Source organism: Phasianus colchicus, chromosome 5 (genome assembly GCF_987193195.1).
Source record: "Phasianus colchicus chromosome 5, bPhaCol1.hap1.1, whole genome shotgun sequence".
NCBI lineage: Eukaryota > Metazoa > Chordata > Aves > Galliformes > Phasianidae > Phasianus > Phasianus colchicus.
In genome coordinates this window covers 8,782,943-8,799,271 of record NC_143440.1, presented here as the reverse complement: position 1 = coordinate 8,799,271, position 16,329 = coordinate 8,782,943, and the positions used below count along the sequence as shown (strand labels likewise).

At 42.2% G+C, this 16,329-nt stretch overlaps 1 protein-coding gene across 9 annotated transcripts in view; it reads left to right on the top strand.

Annotated features, from left to right (window-relative positions):
- The window catches only part of TEAD1 (TEA domain transcription factor 1), a 142,502-nt gene that overhangs the window by 100,108 nt on the left and 26,065 nt on the right, over positions 1-16,329 (top strand). For 3 of the 9 annotated variants that reach the window (XM_090140403.1, XM_090140404.1, XM_090140405.1), the window contains exons 3-9: positions 686-750; positions 3,570-3,632; positions 3,721-3,783; positions 11,883-12,017; positions 12,200-12,246; positions 12,829-12,890; positions 14,750-14,874. In XM_090140403.1, the coding sequence (XP_089996529.1) occupies positions 686-750; positions 3,570-3,632; positions 3,721-3,783; positions 11,883-12,017; positions 12,200-12,246; positions 12,829-12,890; positions 14,750-14,874 (560 nt within the window). Of the gene's footprint in view, positions 1-685; positions 751-3,569; positions 3,633-3,720; positions 3,784-8,217; positions 10,708-11,882; positions 12,018-12,199; positions 12,247-12,828; positions 12,891-14,749; positions 14,875-16,329 lie in introns of those variants that run through there. The other 6 variants (XM_031613956.2, XM_090140407.1, XM_031613957.2 and 3 more) reach the window with 4 other exon arrangements.

The window sequence follows — 16,329 nt, the reverse complement described above, 5'->3', positions numbered from 1 at the left end:
TAGACACTTGGAAATATTCTATATATCCAAGGGAAATAGAGCTCTAAATAACAAACCACCGTGTTGAACAGCCACGCTGCAGCAGGAACTTCCATGCCGCAGGGTTACCGCTCTCGTGCATGGCATTAAGGATGTGATTTACAACATGGTGAGACAGTGATTTCAGTCTGTGGAAGAGGCAGAGTGCTCCCCAACAGAATTATAAAATTCTGCTCTCCTCCTTGAAGAATTAAGCTGGAGAAAATGCCAACGCAAAACCATGCTACCGGGCTGATCAGTGCTTTGGGTGGGTGGTAAGACATCACCCAGTGTAGTTGGAAGATAAACAGGGAGAAGCCAGACCTTGTGTCAGCCCTTGGGACAGGTGTCCTTAGCCTGAGACCATCCTGGTCAGTGGCCATAGTGCTGCCTCTCTGCCTGCCTACAGCTCCAGGTCTTCATTGGAAAAACCCTATAGTCTCTGTGCGCTTTTGGTAGGGCATATACAGTGTTAAGGAGATGGAAGAGAAATACTGTTGAACAATACAAAATATGGATGAATAGTTTGCAAAGTAAAAGCAGAGTAGGTACAAAAAAAGGTCTGTCTTGTATGCATGCTGCTTATATGTTTCAGTGTCATATTTGATGATGGTGTTTATGGATGTGTTGCTGCTTGTCCCTTACCATTCATTTTTCTTTGTTTCAGGTAGGAATGAATTGATAGCCAGATACATCAAACTTAGAACAGGGAAGACACGGACCAGGAAGCAGGTAAAATAACCCAGTGGGGAAGTATGCGTTTCGGTGAATAACAAAACGTGGTGTTTTTGGCTGTGGTGGCTGTCTGTGCTTCAGCTCTGACACGATGGTGTATCGACTTCACTGACTTCACAATTAAAATTCACACTTTTTAGAAAAATATTTTAAATTCCAGATTTTTTTAATATGCATCATTTCAGTGAAAGTTGGAGGTGCATTTTCTATTGGTCTACATGTATATGAGGTTATTATCCCCTGTATTTGGGGGAAAAAAAATCAAAAGTCAAAGCAGAAGCATATAGCATTGTTTCTTTTTTCTCTGTAAGGATAATTGCAGAATGAAATGATTATTTTGAGATGGTGAATAACCGTTAATAATTTCTGAATGTCCAGCCAATTCACCAATATAATAAAGCTTGTGATTATTGGATATGAGAGGTGAATGAATAAAAATTATCTGGTGAGACTGATGCTAATCATGCTTTCAGCTCGTGGGCAGTACTTGCTACAGGAGGAAATAATTATAAAAAAAATTCCTCACAGAGCCTTCAGGCTCCTAGTCTGTGACCATGGCAAGATTTCATTCATCAACGACTCAGAATATACCTTGAGCCAGTCTTACGTCTTTTTTTAGACAATTATTGCATAACCATTAACTTAATAGCATATGACTAAATCCTTTAATTTGTAATATCCATGGGGTTCAGCAGCCTTACAGAAGGCACACGATCTGTATGGTTTGTGTGGTGGTTCTTAAGCCCTTGCACTGTTTCAAAATGCTTTGCAAATTGCAGAGTCCGTTTGTTTTCCCTACCGTTAAGTTTGAGATTCCCCTCCACGTGCGTGGCAAAGGAGAAGGCAGCAGCTCATACACTTGCATGCTACGCGTGTTTTGTAAAGCAGAGAAAGGTGACACTGAGTCAGAACACATAAAGATGGCCTGCTGCCAAACCTCGTGCTTAAAGCATTTTGAAGTGGGTGATATTTTGCCCTGGGTGGTGTTCTTTGTCAACTGGGGAGAAAGCATATGTATGAGAGATGAAAAAAGCTATGAGAAAGGAGAAGAAACTGCAGTGCATGGAGAAAAGGAACAAACAAAAGATTGGCAAAGAAATCTGCGAACAAAAGGCAAAGGCCCAAGCTCTGCCCTGTGTTATGCTCATGCAGACTCCCCCAGTTGGGAGCTACACTCTTAAAATGGCATCAGGATTTGAAATGCAGACTGGGCTGTGGATCCGTGTCCAGCGTGTGCTGGCAGAGCTGTGGTCAAACCAAGAGGGCTGTGATGGCTTGCACACGGCCTCTGTTCTTGTATGTCCCTCTCTAATGTTTCATTAATCAGTTTTGATAAGTGTCTAGAAGACTTTGTCATTAGTTCCGAGTTTCAACTGAGCAATTAAATGTTACAGTTGTGCTTCCTGTATAACCTTTAACACCACTAATATCCTGCTGAAAGCAAAACAAGTGAACACGTGTCAAAACTTGGTCTACGTGTTTGACCACAAAATTGCTTAGTAAGCAAAAGTATAACGCTAAATTACTGCAGTCTGGTTCCCGAGCTGCTTCCTGGAGAACTCTCTGAAGGTGGCCTTCAGGGGCTGCGCTCACTTACGCATTGTTATTTGCTTCTCTACTAAAAAATCAGGCTTGCTTTGTTGTTGTTGTTGTTGTTGTTGTTGTTGTTGTTGTTGCTATTGTCATGGAATAATCTTACAGAGGGAGGAAATGAAACTTTGTTTCTCCTTTTCTTTTGCTTGTGTTCTTTCCCAGTCAGGAATTTTAACTAACTCAGGAAAATTGTACAACACCTGGTATGGTATGAAATCAGACTAAAGATTTTTCTTTAGCAGTTTTTCCCATCACTGCAGTTTTTAAACCTTCGCATAGAGATCTGGGAGGTGCTGAGCAGTACCAAGCAATGCTGGTCAGCATCACTAAACCCTCAGCATCAATATCATGGATATCAACATGTGGCAGAATAAATAGGAATGTGAGTCATGGCCCTGACCCTTCACTGCATAGGCAACAACAACTGGGCTATGAAATGGTCTGGTGCAGGGCAGGGATTACACACATTTCTGACCAAAATGCAAAATGTAATAACAGACCAAACCTAGACATGACTCGAGCTGATGCCCAGTTACTTTTCTCTAGTTACATGAACATTCTGTGGGCAGATTTGTTGCTGAGATTGCAGAGAAAGGCAGAGTGGTTTCTGAGACTGCATCGTGCCAATATTTTACCATTTGTTCCAGAACTTGGAACATTTCAGTGGGGCCAAAACACAGCCTGAAGCTCCTTGCTGGAGCTGCAGAACACAATACGAATGAATGGATGCAACTTCTCGACATCATTATGTCTTCAGCCTAGTGCCCAGGGTGGGCATCTGCAGCCCTGGCTGAGAGGTGGAAGTCCTGTGGGCTGCATCCCACAGAGTGTGGGACCCACCTGCGGATGGGGTCTGTCCCAAAGCAAACGGGCTGCAGCCAGCTGCAGGCTGTGTCCTCTCTCTTGTAGCTGAGTGCACAACCCAGTAGGCTGCACGTCTTTTTTCCTTAATCAAGTCACTGCAGTGATGACCCGTATTGTTAAGCCTCAGTGGTAAGAGCTGGGTATATGTCTGGGGATGTGGTATCTTTAACAACAGAGCTTACTGAAGATGCAAATAACTCAATTCCCTCGGAAGTTTTTTTTTTCTTTTTCTTTTTCTTTTTTTTTTCTAAAGAGAAAAATAGATATTTTAAATTTGATTTGCTTTTTGTTTTTCTTTTGTTTGTTTGTTTTTTTTTTTCTTTCTTTCTTTTTTGTTCCTATAAACCTGAACAATGTAGGTGTCTAGTCACATACAGGTCTTAGCAAGAAAGAAAGTTCGAGAAATTCAAGCCGCCATTAAGGTACGTTTGGCTTGCCCAGTTGTAGGGGGCTTTTCATCTCCATGGTTACAGGCTTTTCCTTTGTTTCCTCCCTTCCCCTACCCTGCAGGTGTCTAGTCACATTCAGGTTCTTGCCAGAAGGAAATCTCGTGATTTTCATTCCAAGCTGAAGGTATGCGCTTTTCTGCTTTTGGGCTTGTGGTTGCTATGCCTGTCCCTTCCTCCTCCCCGTGGTGATGGGCGAGCTCCTGGTGCTGCCGTGCCTGTAACCTCCTTTTCCTGCATGTGGTAGCTGTCTGCGTCTCTTTGTGTTTAATCTCTGGTTTCTGCACTAGCATCCACATTAAAAACGTTGTCTTAACACTGTCCAAATGCAAGGTGAACTACTCTTTGTAACCGCTCAGCACCTAAACCTGATTTTTAACCCATCCATTCATTTTTTTGTTTTATTTTTGAACAGCTGAGTGCTACGAGTGTATTTACATACACAAGGTTTTTATACAGTTGTGTAGATACTTTTTTTTTCCTTTTTTTTTTCTTTTTTTTTTTTTTCTTTTTTAGATAGGGTGATTGTTTTCTGTTCCCAAATGTTTTTTGTCTCTGCTTTTGAAACGCTATCAAGAATACTTAAAATAGATTGTGCCAGAGAGCACAGCTTATCCAGATTGCTCTAGCTGCAAGACATTACTAGAGTGCAATCTAGTATCACCTGAAGTTACATACTATTTGCAAAATTCTATGAAATTTTATTTTTTTAAAGTAAAACGTTGCCATTTAATCTTTGGAGAGCTTCAGTCAGAGCCCTGTCCAAGGAAAACTAAGTATGTTTGCTTAATCTGACGTGATGAATTGTACGTGTCCCCATTTTCTCTGGTTTCCATACAGTATATTCTAAGGCTAAAAAGAAACTCTTGGAAATGTTTGATGGGGGTTTCTTGGATGGCTTGTTTTTTCAAGATTTCCAGCAGAGATCATGGGATGCATTTTGCTTTCACGTTACTTAAAAGTGGAAGAGGGGGTTTTGCAATTTTTTCCACGCTTTTTCTTTTTAATGAAAAGCAAAGGAACTTGTATATCTTTTCCTTCCATCCTTTTTTTCCTTTTTGTTGATTTTTATTTTCCGAATGAGAACACATCACGTTTTTGTTCTAGCTGAAAAACGAAATGTTTCAGCAAGTAATTTCACGAGGCTAAGTGGTGAGCGCTGCAGATGCTTACCACAGTCCTGGAGCTGCAGCGTATAAATAACAGCCTGGCTGTGTAACAGGCCTTCTTGACAGAAGCACTGGGTTTTTCATCCGCAGTGGGCAGCATGCTGGCAAGCTTGTATGGCTGTTGGTGGCTGGCTTTTTAGCTGCACTGGCTGAGCAGTTGGGGTTTGTAAAGAACAACTAAGACAACCTAAACATACTGCTTTTTAACCGAGGGTGCAATAATGCAGAGATATGTAGCATTTTAAGCTTAAATTGTCAATCCTTGATGCCTAAAATTACTTATGTGAGGAGGTGGCCTTACTGTAAGAGGTGCTCAGCACCAGCAGCTCTCAGGGTTTTTTGTAGGGCTGGTGAGCACCTAGGCTACAAACAGCAGGAAACTCACCTAGATACTAAAATACAGATTTAGGAACCTAACAAAAATATTGGATTTGCTCTTCTAAAATATTTCCTTTTCTCAATGCTAAAAATAACGTAAAAAATGAAGACAATTCTAAAGCAAAACATATGCTTAGTTGCTGCACCTGCTATCAGATTTTTGTCAGAGCTTTCCAAAAGAGCAAGCAGCTAGATGTCGTCTAGTAATATTGAGACCTCTGCCCATTTGCAGTAAATAGGGCCCTCAGGGGATTTTTCATCTTGAGGAGTCGCCTGAAGAAGGAAAGATCTGTCAGGGCAACAAGGTACTTCACGAGGCCTTCAGATCCCCCTGCTCATTCCCAGCCGTCAGCGGGTTGCAGCTCTTCCAGGGCTGAGCAGAGAACAGGGGAGCCGCCATTTTGTTTCACGTCCATGTCACTGCTGCTCTGTGGAAGATGTTTGCTTCAAAACTTCCTACCTGCTCCGTAAGGATGCCAGTGACATAAGGTTGCCAGCCCCTGCACTTAGAATAACTCTCCAGGTATCACTAATGGCAGAATCTGCCCCAGTCCTTCCCCAGCAGGCTCTGCTGGTCAGCATCTGTTCTTCCTGCCCTGCTACCTCTAGGTAGCCATCCTGCCCTCAAGATTTGATCCTGCAGGAGCCCTAGCACAGCCTGGGTGACTCTTCTAAGACCCCTCGCCTGAGAGGTGCCCAGAAACAACAGAGGAGCCAGGTTCTCTCCATCTCCCTTCTCATTTTCTTTCTGTTCTTGGTTAGTGAATAAGGTGCCACGGCACAACATCTGCACAGTACCTTACCAGAGAAATTGCAGCCTCCCCTGCAGCACCGCCTGTGTTTCTCTTACTATTCCCTTATTGAACCATCCATCTTCTCCAGTGCCCTTTGTAACAGAGAGCATTTGCAGATGCAAAAAAATGTGTTCACCTTGCATTCATTTCACATCAGTGATGTACTTCTCAAGTGGTTTTCAGTGCGGACTGCTTTGGCAGCAGTTCAAACTGCCCCCTCGGGAATCCCAGGAAGGTGATGGGCTCTCATCGTCCTAAAGCAGTGCTGCCAGCATTTCCTCGTGATAAGATAGCCAGAAAGGACATAGCCAAGGGAATAAACCACTTCTGCCTCAGGTCACTCTCAACTGTTTTAACAGTGAGCTATCTCTTCCGAGTTGTAAAGCCCTGTAAACCTCTAAAATGCTCAGCTGGTGCTATGTGCAGGAGAACAGCTACTACTGAAAAGAAGAGATGCACCTGATACCAGATTTCTCACATACAGCACGAGAGGAAAGTACTCCATGGATGAAATTTGGAGATTTCTTCATGCCAGTCTGTAACTGTAAGTTCAGTCAGCTCTGACTTGAGGCCCTTTATGTCTCCCATGTTTCTTCCTCTTGCCACCCGGCCTCCCAGCTCTGTGCACCCCCCACTTGTGCACAGGGAAGGTTATTACAGAGAAGCTGGTGCTTCCCTATGTGTGCCTGTGCTGCATTAAGTGAAATAATGATGAGCAGGGAGTTGAGGATTGCAGGAGCATAGCACGGAGGCCCTCACTCCCCAGCTGATGTTTTACTAGCAGGGATTTTTTTATAATATCATTTCTGATTGATCTTTTGGGATATGGCCAGTCTGTCCCATTGACCTCAATTCCAGTGATCTTTTATACTGACAAATGGTGTAACCAGTAAGTCTTCTTATCCAAGCACCTTCTGGAGATATTTATGTCTCGCATTGGTTTGAACCCTCCTTGTGGCAAGGAGAAAACACGTCAGATCTTCTTGTGGCTGTCTTCTGCAAAATCCATATGGATGGGAAGATTTCAGAGCTGTCTGCATGACTTTGGATGTATCTGTCCATGGCATTGGTATTACTGAAGCTTGTCAAAGACAAGAAATCTTGTCTTCTTGCTGTAATGTTCCCTTGGTCCAATGAAGTTCCTTTTCTCTGGGGATACATGCCTGCAGGTGCTGCAGATGGATGGATCCTTAGCCTGCAAGGAGTTCCTGTAAGTGCTATTGCTGTGTTTCAGAACCACCAAATGAGGATGCCCTGCTGGCTCTTCTAGTGATGTTCGACATTTGGATTTCTTTTCCAGCAGGAAAACAATCCTGTTTTAGGGATTTTATCTTAATTTTCTGAGGTTATTAAAATCTTCCTGAGGTTAGAGAAATTTCATCTCATGAAAGAGGAAAGAGAGGTTGAGATGAAGTGGTCCTTGGAGACAGATCTGAAAGGTGGCTCCTCTTCATGACATTTCCTCTTGTGCAGCAGAATTTTTAATTTATAATGTTTTTCCTTCTAAAATACAGCAGTCTGTAGTGTCAGGTTGCAGCATTTCCCACCTTTGCTCTGGCAGGGAGCCTGAATCAATCAGAAGAAAAGGTGGATTGGAAGTTGGGCCCAAACAAAGAGTAAAGGTCTTCACAGCAGGACATACATCTATCTTAGACTTTCATTTCAGATATGTTTTTCATAGAGCAAGATTAATTAAACAGAGACAAAAAGAAACATTAAAATGCCTACAATTCACACATATATTACATGTTGTAAAATCCATTATTCTACATTCCACATCGAGGGATGAAAAGAAAATATTGTTGTCAATTATAAAATGCTAAAGATAGCTCTATACTTTTTAAATGAACAATGATAAAAGCCTTGAAAAATTCCCTTTGATGTGAATGGAGTCTTCAGCATTTTGAAATACAATAAGATGGATTAATTGCTACTCATTAGGCAGCAAGTTGGGACAGCTTTGAATGCGCATTCTCTTCTTGGCATTAGCTATTGCCTGGCTGAAATAGCCAGCTTTTGTATTTACTCCTGTCTTCTCTAATAATAAGCAAATTGGAGATCAGGGCTAGAAACACTGAAGTGCTCTCTATCTTTTGTCCAGAACAATTGTATATTTTCGTGATTTGTTTATCCTTTTTGAGCTACAGCTAATTATTGCAAAGGTTATTTGAATCAATACAAGATCTGAGCAGAATTAACATCTGCAAAATTGCTTATTAGGATAGTATTTTATGCTAGTGTTACTGTACTATCCATTTTGTAGCATATTGTTGTTTCTTATGTCATATTTTTTTTCCTTACAAAAGTTTTGTATTTTAAATATTCGTGCAGGTTTTAGGCTTTCTTGAATTAATACTGTGTTCTGTTGTGCATAATTTTCCTCATGCTGTCTTAGTTTTGTTTCATTTTTTCTTAAAGTCATAGACAACATGGTATGCAAAGCCCCATTTATCATTCTAGGATAACAGGTTTTTGTTCTTTTTCCTCTTGCTGTAGAACTGATTGATTGAATTGTTCTGCTGTTTATGTTGGATTAAAAGAAAGTCGAGCACAAATCCCTTTGTGCTTGTCACGTAGAACACTTGTTTCACGTGGGGCTTTTATGGATATTAAGAATTATAATTGGATGATACTGGGGCGTTATTCTTATCTAATTTAACTATGTCTTTTGCATTCCAAAACTAATGGGTGAAAAGTAAAACTCAAGGGCCTGATTCATTAAAAGTTGCATAGTCTCCTTTCATTAGGTTCTTAGAGCTTACCCCTTCCTAACACAAGGTGTTTGCAGCTGCAGCCCAGAGCAGTCAGCTAAAACAAGAAGCAGATCTCCATTACGGTGACGATGTTTTAGGGATTTGGTGAAACTATTCCAGATTTTCATTGATTGCGCTCTAAATCCACCTCGGTAACATCTCCAATTACCTACTTTTAAGAAGAAGGGAAGACAGTAGTGAAAGGGTTCGTCATTCCTGGGCTTCTGCAATCCCATCGGAGCCCATAAATTAAGTAGGGTCAAGCCAGGGCAGGGCCAGATGGGACCTATCCAAGGAATACCTTAAGCTCTGGTGGGATTTAGTGATTCGGTGGGAGATGCTGTCCCCCTGCAGCTCCTGATAAACCTCACCACAGTACTCTGCAGCACACTGGGCCAAACTTTCATTTTCTGTACATCAGTGCAAACCTCCTCGACCAGAAGGATTTATTCCAGCTTTACACAGTGGCACACGCGAGTAAAACCAAGCCCTTCTGTCTTGGACAAGATAGGAAATCCAAGTCTTAACTCTTTGCAGTCATTAAAAATCCCACAACGTTCCTGTTTAGAGTAGGGGTGTTAACCCATTTGTCCTGGCCGAATTCCAACTTGGGTAATTACTGTAATCTGTCTGTTTAAATTACACTTGCAGTTTTAATTGGACATATTACTTCTCTTGCCGCCTAAACTGTGATGTAATACCATTGTGTGTTATTAATCAGTTATCAAGTTTCATCCCAGAAGCAGCACGTTGCAGTGATAGGTGGAAAGAGTCATTCCCTGCTGGTTGCAGGCACTCTCTGCTGCAGTACAAAAAAAGCCCAGTCTATTTGTTTTTTAAAGTCATAGGCAAGCTGATATTTCAGTTCAAATAAGCAGCTTCAAAATGTGGTTTTTCTATTTCTTTTTGAAGCCTGTGTAATCTGCCTAGTAATACGTGTGCAGTCCACCACCTGGAGCTGGAAGTGCACTTTGCTAGTAGAATTCAGGATCTCTTAGCATTTGCTTTTTATTCTGAATTTGATTTCTCCCATATTTCAATGTAAGTTAGGTTTGCTTTTAGTTAAAATGGTCTACTGACTATCATGGGTTCCTAAACCCCCTAAAGGTGAAACTTCCCATTGATGGATGTTGGCTGAGTGTGTGTTCTGATGCTCAGCAGGGCTAGCAGATGTGTTGCCAAGGGGAAGTTTTTTGGAGTCCATGAAACTCCCCAGGACGAGCCCTTCTGCAAGGGATGGCACCTCTCCATTTTGCTTTTTCTCCATCCTTCTAACATGTAATCAAAGGACTGAATAGTGGCCACCACCAAATGCAGCAATTGCTACAAGGAATGCTACAAGGCATGAAAGAGCCTGTAGTAAGAGGTCTCGTGCCAGAGCATCCCTCACACCTTCCTGCACTGTCAGGGATGGTCAGGGTTGGGCTCAGGTGAGATGGTTGAGGTTAGAAGGGAAAGCTGCAAGTTGGTGAGGTGGCCAAGTTTAGGTAGCACACAACAACAGAACAGAAGCTGCCCTGCAGATATCACATGAGCTTTGACGTGGGGGTACTGAGGGTTAGACAGGTCAGAAGGCAGCGTGCTGCCCTGCCACGGGTGTGAAGGGGCTGCCTACAGCCCTTCCTCTGCCCCTCTGCTGCCAGGGGCTCTTTTCTCCCAGCTCAGGGAGACAAGTGCAGCAGTGACCCCCTGCACCTCTGTTGGCAGCTTGCATGTGGGGACCTGCTGTAAATTACCCCCAGAGCGTTGCTGGGTTTTTAGTTTGTTATTTTTATTTCCTTTTAATGAATCAGTCCCTTGGTGAAAGTAACATGTTTGTTTAAACCTGGTATTTAACGTTGAGCAAAAATGCTCTTCCTTTGTCTCTTACTATTTTGTTCATATTTTGCTGAAAATCTGCTATTCTACACAAGCATTTTAATAAACTGTTTGTTGTTGTATCCAGGTAACAAGCATGGTAAGTATTCTAACTAAACCAAGTATTATGTACCTTAGCTGTGCTTGGCAGAATTTTTGGCTAGCTTTTCCTGTACTCTCAGCCTGTGCTGTTTCTGAAGGAGCTATTCAAAGGAAGGACTGCTCACCTATCATATTGCTCCATATAAGCTTTAGAGGGAGCATATGTGCAAAGTTGTATACTGTATAGAAGAGCATGCGTCTCTTGCCAGCATGCGTGCTACTTTGCTTGTAAAGTAAAACCTGAAAGCCAGCAACATCCTTGCCTAATATTGCTTGTGTTCTTTCATCCTAAGTCACATACCTCAATGTTAGCACATATTAATACAATATCTCCAGACAGGGAACCCCACCATTCCAGACAGCAGCAATCTGTTGGTTACCTTTATCACCTGACCTAAAATACCCCGCTGCATTAAGAGGTGTTCCTTTTCTGTTCTGTGATCATACCTGATGGGCAGCATCTAGGACTCCAAATTTAACACAAGTAATCAGTAACTTTTTTCCTAAACTTGTTCCTATATGCTTGAAAACAGCAGAAATGTTATGGCTGTCTGTTTTCTTTGGGATCACTGTCAGCTAGTGATGTGCTACAACTGGGAGTTTAAATTGTATTTTGGTATTAATTGGATTTTGGTGATCCAGTTTTTAAAATACTGCTGTAAGACAGATTCTGAGCTGGCTCTAAACATGTAAGCACAAATAAAATCTGTCGTCATTTACAGTCGGTCGCAGTTCTGTGTTCTCATTTTGCAGTGTAATGCTAAAGGCAAACTTCTCTTAGATCTAAATGATAGAGCTCAGATCTCAGCGATCCCTCTCTGGCAAGCAGAGCCTTAGCAGCAGACTGACTTACTCCGTCCTGACTTAAAACCAGCAGAATCTACCCAGATTAATAGGTGGGCAGCAGTTTGCTCTCCCCAAGCCTCTTGCGTTTTGGCAGAGCAGACTGTGAGAATCCAGGTCTACCATGCATGTCTGAGAGGAGGTTTTGCCTTCAGGTAGTCTGAGTGTTAGCCTTCGTGCTGTTTGTTTTTTTTTTTCCTGCATGGTTTGCTATTTTTGCATTTTCTGTGTGGCTTTTTAAGTTTTGAGTTATGTGCTTGTAGCTGCAGTTATTTAACATCATTTGTTGTGCCAAATGTTTTAAGACTCCATGTAATTGTCATATTAAAGGATCAGACAGCAAAGGACAAAGCACTCCAGCACATGGCAGCAATGTCATCAGCTCAGATAGTCTCAGCTACTGCTATTCACAACAAGCTGGGCCTGCCAGGAATTCCCCGTCCTACATTTCCTGGGGCACCTGGGGTAAGTTGTTAGCTGAGTCCTGAAAATCCCTGTATTCTCTAACGCTGTTCAGTAGAAATCTAAGGCTGAGTGAATGGATTAATGCTTTCACTTGTCTTTGCAAAAGGAATCGTGCTTGTTCAGAAATATCCCAAATCTTTCAACAGAGAAAACAAATGTGGGTCTGTTTGTTCTTCTTTCAGTTTTGGCCTGGCATGATTCAAACGGGGCAGCCTGGATCCTCGCAAGAGTAAGTCTGAATATTCGAGTATGTTTCTGTCTGCAGTGTGGGGTGCTTTGCTGCCACAGGATATCAGTCTTGCAGTAATTTGCACATCTTTCAAAAAGAAGGAAAAGTGGTTATAGGGTTGTGACTTGCAGTGATGTGATCTCATATTTGAAAAGTTGCAAGGGATCGCATCCCTCATCAGCCATGGGGAATGCAGTCCCTGCAGTGGCTCTGGAGCAACATTTCCCAGCTTTATTTTTCATCTTTTCCCTGCCTCGTTTCCTTGAGGTCCGTGGGAATCTTTGTGCCCCACTTCAATGTCCTCTGGATTTATTGGGAGGCAAAGCATCTGCAAAACATTTGCATCTGCTGGGATGGTTGCAGCAGGCAGGGCAGGAGCATGGACAAGCTCCTCACTTCAGCACATTGGGTGTATGTAATTCTCATGCTTCTCTCTCTTGCTGTTGCCTCTTTATGGTTGCTACATATGCTGTGTAGGGGTCAAATACGTTTGTGAGTAAAGATCATTAACTGTGTGTATGACTCTAATGGAATTTACTGTTGATGGCATGGTGTATGATTTTTTTTAACTATTTATTCCAGTGTAAAGCCATTCGTTCAGCAGGCCTACCCTATACAGCCATCAGTCACAGCTCCCATTTCAGGTAACTTTCGTTTCTTGTCTCCATTAAAAAGGGTTGGATTGTGTCCTGAAATGGACAGAGCCACTGCTCCATTTCTAATGACCTCAGCAACCAAACCAAACACCACCAGTCTCTAACAAATACCAGTGTCCTGGTACTTGTTAAGAGGGAGAATCAGTGAGTTTGGGAGTTTAGTGTTTGATTTTACATTTTAGATAGCAAGTGTTAATACATATGTGAGGAGTTGCTGTGATACATGATCTATAGCCAGTGTTTCATACTGTAGCAAAATGCATTGTAAAAAATGAATAGTAGGATGCGTGTTTGTATTTTAATAGCTATAATAATAAGCCTCCATTTATTTTTTAATTAATGCTAAAAACTGTTCAGAGACCGTTTGTGTTTAGCCTTAGGTATAAGTCTGTGTGTCTGTTATTGGTAACTCCTCTCCTCCTGAAGCTTCAGCTCTACCTGACAGCCCTTTGTTAGGTGCTTAACGCTTACTCTGACACTCTGACTTCATTGCTTATACTGGTGATGCCCTTTCCATGGCTTCTTCCATTCTCCTTTTCCCAAGTTGGTTTCACACCTAACACCAGGAAAGATAATTATTTCTTTGCAGGTGACAACTAACTTTACACTTCCCCTGCCAAACTACACCATGCTTCTGACTCTCAGCTGACTCCCTCATACTTTGTGTTGTTTCTAACTTCCTGCTATTCAGTACTTGTGACTGTCAGATACTTTGAATCTTCTTTTATCTTCTGTTCTCTTTCAGAATGGGATTATTAACATTTCTAAATCAGTCAGAACTCATGCATTTGCTTCATTAGAGTTCCTGTTCACATGTAACTAGTCACTGTTGTAATTCCCTGTTTCACACAAGCCTCAAACCCTCTTTGTGTAAATTTGAGGGTTGGATCCAGCTCCCAAACTCACTAAGAGAGATGGACACAAACTCCCAAACTCACTAAGAGAGATGGACACAAACTATCTGTGACCTCTCCCTGGTTCTTAACCGTGTTCAAGTTTATCCTGGTTTTCTAACCTTTCTTGTGTGTCTCCCAGGATCAGCTTCTGCCTCCCAGCTGCAGCTTTTCTCTTCTTCCTTTACTGTTTTGTTTCCTTCTCATCTAATTTTCCACAATGAGGAGCAGGAGATAGCATTTATTCATTCTCTTGAGGTGAATTAGAGATGGTGGCTAACATCCCTTCTCTCTCTAGAGCATGTCATTCCCTCTTTATTATCAATTTAAAACTTTCTTTTTAGAGTATGATTCAGCTCTCTACAGTAATTATTTACTATTATCTGTAATATAATGATGCCTAAAAGCTCCAAAAGAAGACAAGGACCCAATGTGCAAATACATAGTAAGAAGCGGTCCCTGCCTTGGAAAATGTATACGCTAAATAGGAGAGAGGAATTGAGAGTGGCAGAAGAAATAAGCAAAAAGAGAGGTGGTTTACTTGTAACATGTGGCACATTAGGAGCCAGAAATGGAGGCCAGTTCTCCTAACTCCTTGAGGCAGTAATACCTCCTCAGAGCCTTGCTGCTTGTTTCCAGGCAGGAGTCAGCTGTAAGTCTGTTTGAAGTCTGTGTGAAGTCTCTGTAAATCTCTAAAATCCAGTATATAATTTAAGCAAAAATTCTACAAGCAAACAGTGGAGCCAACCTTTTATTTGTACCATTTTTAGCTTGTTGGGTTGGGACCTTTTTTTCTACATGTTTCTCTGTGTTGTCCTTATTTTCATTCATTATTTGTTAAAATGAATATAAATGACCAAGGAGCTACCTGGGTGATTCCTGGTTATATTTAACTCAGAAAATGTAAACTGAAGAATGATCAACTTGTTGATGAAAATGGTTCCTTTGCTTTAGGATTTGAGCCTACGTCAGCTCCAGCTCCGTCAGTCCCTGCTTGGCAGGGCCGATCGATTGGTACGACCAAGCTCAGGCTGGTGGAGTTTTCAGCTTTCCTTGAACAGCAGAGGGATCCTGAATCAGTAAGTGTTGCCCTCATGTCCACTCAGCTTTGGCTTTCCTCAGTTCCTTCCCACTCAGAGCGTGCTTTCCAGGGCTAAGCCTGGGGGAATACACTCCTGGTATTGCTGTGTTCACTACTGCTCAGTGTAATATTCCTTTCATGGTGGTTCCACATTATCCTTTCTTGCCCTCTTTCTCTGTTTGCTGAAGAGAGAGGCCTGTCTGAGAGCAGGCTTGGTTCACTGTGCCTCACTGTTAACCTACTTTAGCAGCTGTACCAAATTGCATCATGTTTTTGGCAGCAGTTCAGTGCCTAACTGTAAGTTACAATTTAATCTATTTCCTAGCAGAAACAAAATCAAGGACTTGTATAGAAACTATGCATGGCCCTTTACAAAACTGATGTTAGGGTCATCCTCTGGGTGTTTTTGGGATATTTCCTTTGAGTTCAAGCCTTCCTAGCATACAGCATTTGTCTGCATTGCTTCTTTTTTTCTTTTTTTGAGATTACATTTCTAAGTGCATGGTCTTTGGGTCTTGCTTGATTTCGTGCCTTAGGATCCAGTCTGAGGGTTTTTTTTGTTTGTTTGTTTGGGCTTCTTTTTTTGTTTTGTTTTTTGAGGAAGGTTTTGGTTTATAAGTCTTTATACTGCACCTGCAGGGGTAGTTTATGGGGTTGGCTGTAGTATTTTATTTACACCAGTTAGCCATGAACCTTGATATTAATCATTACATATTTACCACAGGCATTTGTGACTAGCCTAGCATGGTTTCTACTGTGTCACAAAAAAATCAAAAGAGCTTCTTTCAGCTCGAGCCTGAGAATTTTTATTGAGATAATTTCTGAAAAGCAAATACTGTCATGAATAGGTGATATAGACAGCTCATTCTTGTTCAGATGCCTGGTAAAATACAGTAGCTTGGAGCGGAGAGAAGTTATCGCTTGCTCTTTGTAATTAAGTACTGGAAACCATAGCTTCTGTGGGCTCTGTCCAGAGGTGTTATCCAGGGAGTGTTTACCCTGCATAATGGAGACCGGAGACATAGCCCAGAAACCTTACAACAGAGGAATGCTCCTGGCAGAGAAACAACCCAACGGAAATATGCCATATCTCAGCTATTCATACACTAAATATGTGGCAGCGTGCAGGGCTGCTGAGCATCCCGTTTGGCCAGGCTCAGTTAATGCTGAGGAAGGCGGTGTCTGCCAGCAGGTACTGTTGGCTCGGCTCTTGCTGGGTGGGTTGCTGCTGCACGGCTGCACTGAGACTGGTTGCACTGCCACCTGGAGCAACCAGTGCCCAGCACATGCTGTCGGGCTGCACAGGGCAGGCTGCAGCCGCAGTCACCCTGAATCTCAGTGTACCCCTGGCTGAGCCACAGCTGGAACAACTCTGCCTGAGTGCTGTGCTCAGCCAGGCAGGGTTTGTATTTTTGATGCAGGGAATATAGCACCCAGGTTTCCCTTTGGGCAG